This window comes from Gadus morhua, chromosome 3, assembly GCF_902167405.1.
Source record: "Gadus morhua chromosome 3, gadMor3.0, whole genome shotgun sequence".
NCBI lineage: Eukaryota > Metazoa > Chordata > Actinopteri > Gadiformes > Gadidae > Gadus > Gadus morhua.
The window spans coordinates 8,603,707-8,606,206 of NC_044050.1; the positions used below are offsets into that span (position 1 = coordinate 8,603,707).

Sequence of the window (2,500 nt, forward strand, 5' to 3'; positions counted from 1 at the left end):
CACACACACGTGGCGCTCGCACGGTCGTGTCTCATTGGCGGGCCAACGTCTCTGGGCGGGCCAGGCAGAGTAAGGGGAGGAGCTTAGATGCTTAATGACGACATAAATAAAGACATTCCAAATCAGCAGTAGGATCCTCCGTTTTTTCAAAGGCGAGCAGAACAGCTAGTGCTCGTTTTACACCAAACGCAAGTTTTAGCCATTGGGGGACCATAGGCAGGCTAGGGGAACTCATATTTATGTTAAAAAACCTCATAAAGTGAGATTTTCATGTCATGGGACCTTTAAGGAAAAAACTGGAGAAAGAAAAACATATATATGAAATATGAATACGCCCAGTTCAGGGTTTCAAATCAAGTTCTAGATGCCTGTTTAAGAGACTCTTTCTAAGAATTTGTAGTTTATTACTTAAGCTAAGTCAATTATTACAATCTTCTTTTCATAAGGGTGTACTGCCCCTATGCCTGCAGTGGTAAGTCCACTTCATTCTAACATGTAAAAAAAAAAGGGGTGAACATTGTCATTAAGGGTAGGATACAGTTTTGGCTTTCTGAAGGCGTGCAGCCCAGCTCTGTATTCCAGACTTGGACCAACATAACTTTTGGCAGCAGAGATGTTTTGGGGCCTTTTTGGTTTTGGTGGCTCAGTTTGAAAAGCCCTGCTGAGTTGACGTTCAGTCTGACCTGCAGGAGGCCAGTCCGACCGGTCAGAGAAACCAACTTGGAGGGAACAAGAGTCCCACAGGCAGAACCTGCAGGAGTCATTTACTATTCAGCAGACACTTATATCCTTGAGACTTGAGACACATCAAATAACAGCTGGGGGTCAGAGGTACAACACCACTAGAACCTTACCAGGTGACTTTCTTGATCGCTTCTGCTTCAGTCCTATCTCTTCTCTGATCATAGGAAACCATCTAGGTTGACATGGAACCCAGTGGACCTCACTCTTGAGTAACCCCCATAGGGAGAGATAGGTGAGGACATGAGGACTACTGTAGCTGGAGGAGCAGGGATGGCCCCACTGCCAACACCAGACTCAACGAGCCCAGAGTGGTGCTGTTGGGGGTCCTGGTAGAGGGGTGGGGGGACTGGGTCTTACCTCCATGGAGGTGCGGTTGCACTGATGTGTGTCAGAGAACCAGCCTTCTCCCACTGCACACTGGTCCACGTCGATGCTCTGGATGTCCACGTCCACACGGATCACACCCCTGGACACACACACACACACACACACACACACACACACACACACACACACACACACACACACACACACACACACACACACACACACACACACACACACACACACGTTTACAATTAAAGCTGCATTGAAAGGATCAGACCACTGTAAGGCCGAGTTGATGTTAATTCTGAGGAAGCAGCATGTCTGTCTTTTAAATGTCAGGTTCTCTCCAGCATACCTTGTCCAATTACAGCTCTTACTCAACAAACTCCAAGAGGAGCAAAAGCTATTGGAAGAGGAGATCAGAGATATGATTGGATAATGGGGGATCCATGGTTCTAAATGCTATAGCGTTTGTTGTTGCCATGTTTGTTGGTTAGAGAGTTTCCTAGGACCTTAGAACAACCATAGGACTCTAAAATTATAGAACCGCACTGATTGAACCTTAGAATGTAAAACCTTAGAACATCGAACATAGACACGAGAATTTCATACCATAGAACCATAGAGACATACCAACTTAGAATCTAGAACCGTAGGACCTCGAACATAGAACTCAGACCCTAAAATCATTGAACGATAAAACCACAGAAACCATAGAACCATAAGACCTTCAACAGACCTGAACTCGGGGGTCAGGTCTGGTTTGAGGCCGTAGAAGGAAGTGGAGAGCGTTAGCAGCCATGCTGGCAGGAAGCGGCCGTCCTTGCACTCCAGGAAGGGGGAGTCGGCCCAGCGCACCCCGCTGCGATTGGTCACGTAGCCGTCGCCCCGCTTCCACTTGGGCGTGTCCAGGGTGGCCAGGTCGTTGAAGAGCACCCGCTTAGACAGCGCCCCCAGCGCCCGCGCCCCCGCGCCCGGAAACTTGAGGTCGGAGAACCAGCCGTCGTCCCAGTCGGGGCCAGAGCCGGGGGCGGGGCCGGCGGGGGGGCCGGGGGGGTGCAGGGTCTCCCAGGCCTTGGTCAGGTCCTGGAGCAGGATGGTCGGGACCTTGAGGCCCGGCCCCCGCAGGGCGACCAGCACCAGGCGCGGCGTGGTGGTCTGGGCCGCCGGCTCAGCCGCCGGCTCGGCGTCGAAGGTGAGCAGCGCGCGCTGGACGAGGGCCGTGTCCTCCAGCAGCGCCCGGGCCAGGGCGTGGTACCACTCCATGTCCTCCTCCAGGGTGGCCTCCCGCAGGTCGCTGGCCTGGAACACCAGGTTCAGGAAGTTGGCCGTGTTGGCCAGCCCGTCGGCGGCGGCGCCCAGCGGCCCGTAGGACCCCCCCGGCAGGGCGGGGTTGCGGGCGCCCGGCCGGTAGCTCCGGGAGCAGCCC

The 2,500-nt window shown here is 53.3% G+C and overlaps 1 protein-coding gene across 1 annotated transcript in view; it reads right to left on the bottom strand.

Annotated features, from left to right (window-relative positions):
• gpr179 (G protein-coupled receptor 179) overlaps window positions 1–2,500 on the bottom strand; it is a 16,581-nt gene that overhangs the window by 13,803 nt on the left and 278 nt on the right. The window contains exons 1-2 of the mRNA XM_030351419.1: window positions 1,811–2,500; window positions 1,102–1,210 (exon numbers count right to left, since the gene is read on the bottom strand). The exon at window positions 1,811–2,500 is cut by the window's right edge and continues 278 nt beyond it. Coding sequence (XP_030207279.1) covers window positions 1,102–1,210; window positions 1,811–2,500 — 799 coding nt within the window. The remainder of the gene's footprint in view (window positions 1–1,101; window positions 1,211–1,810) is intronic.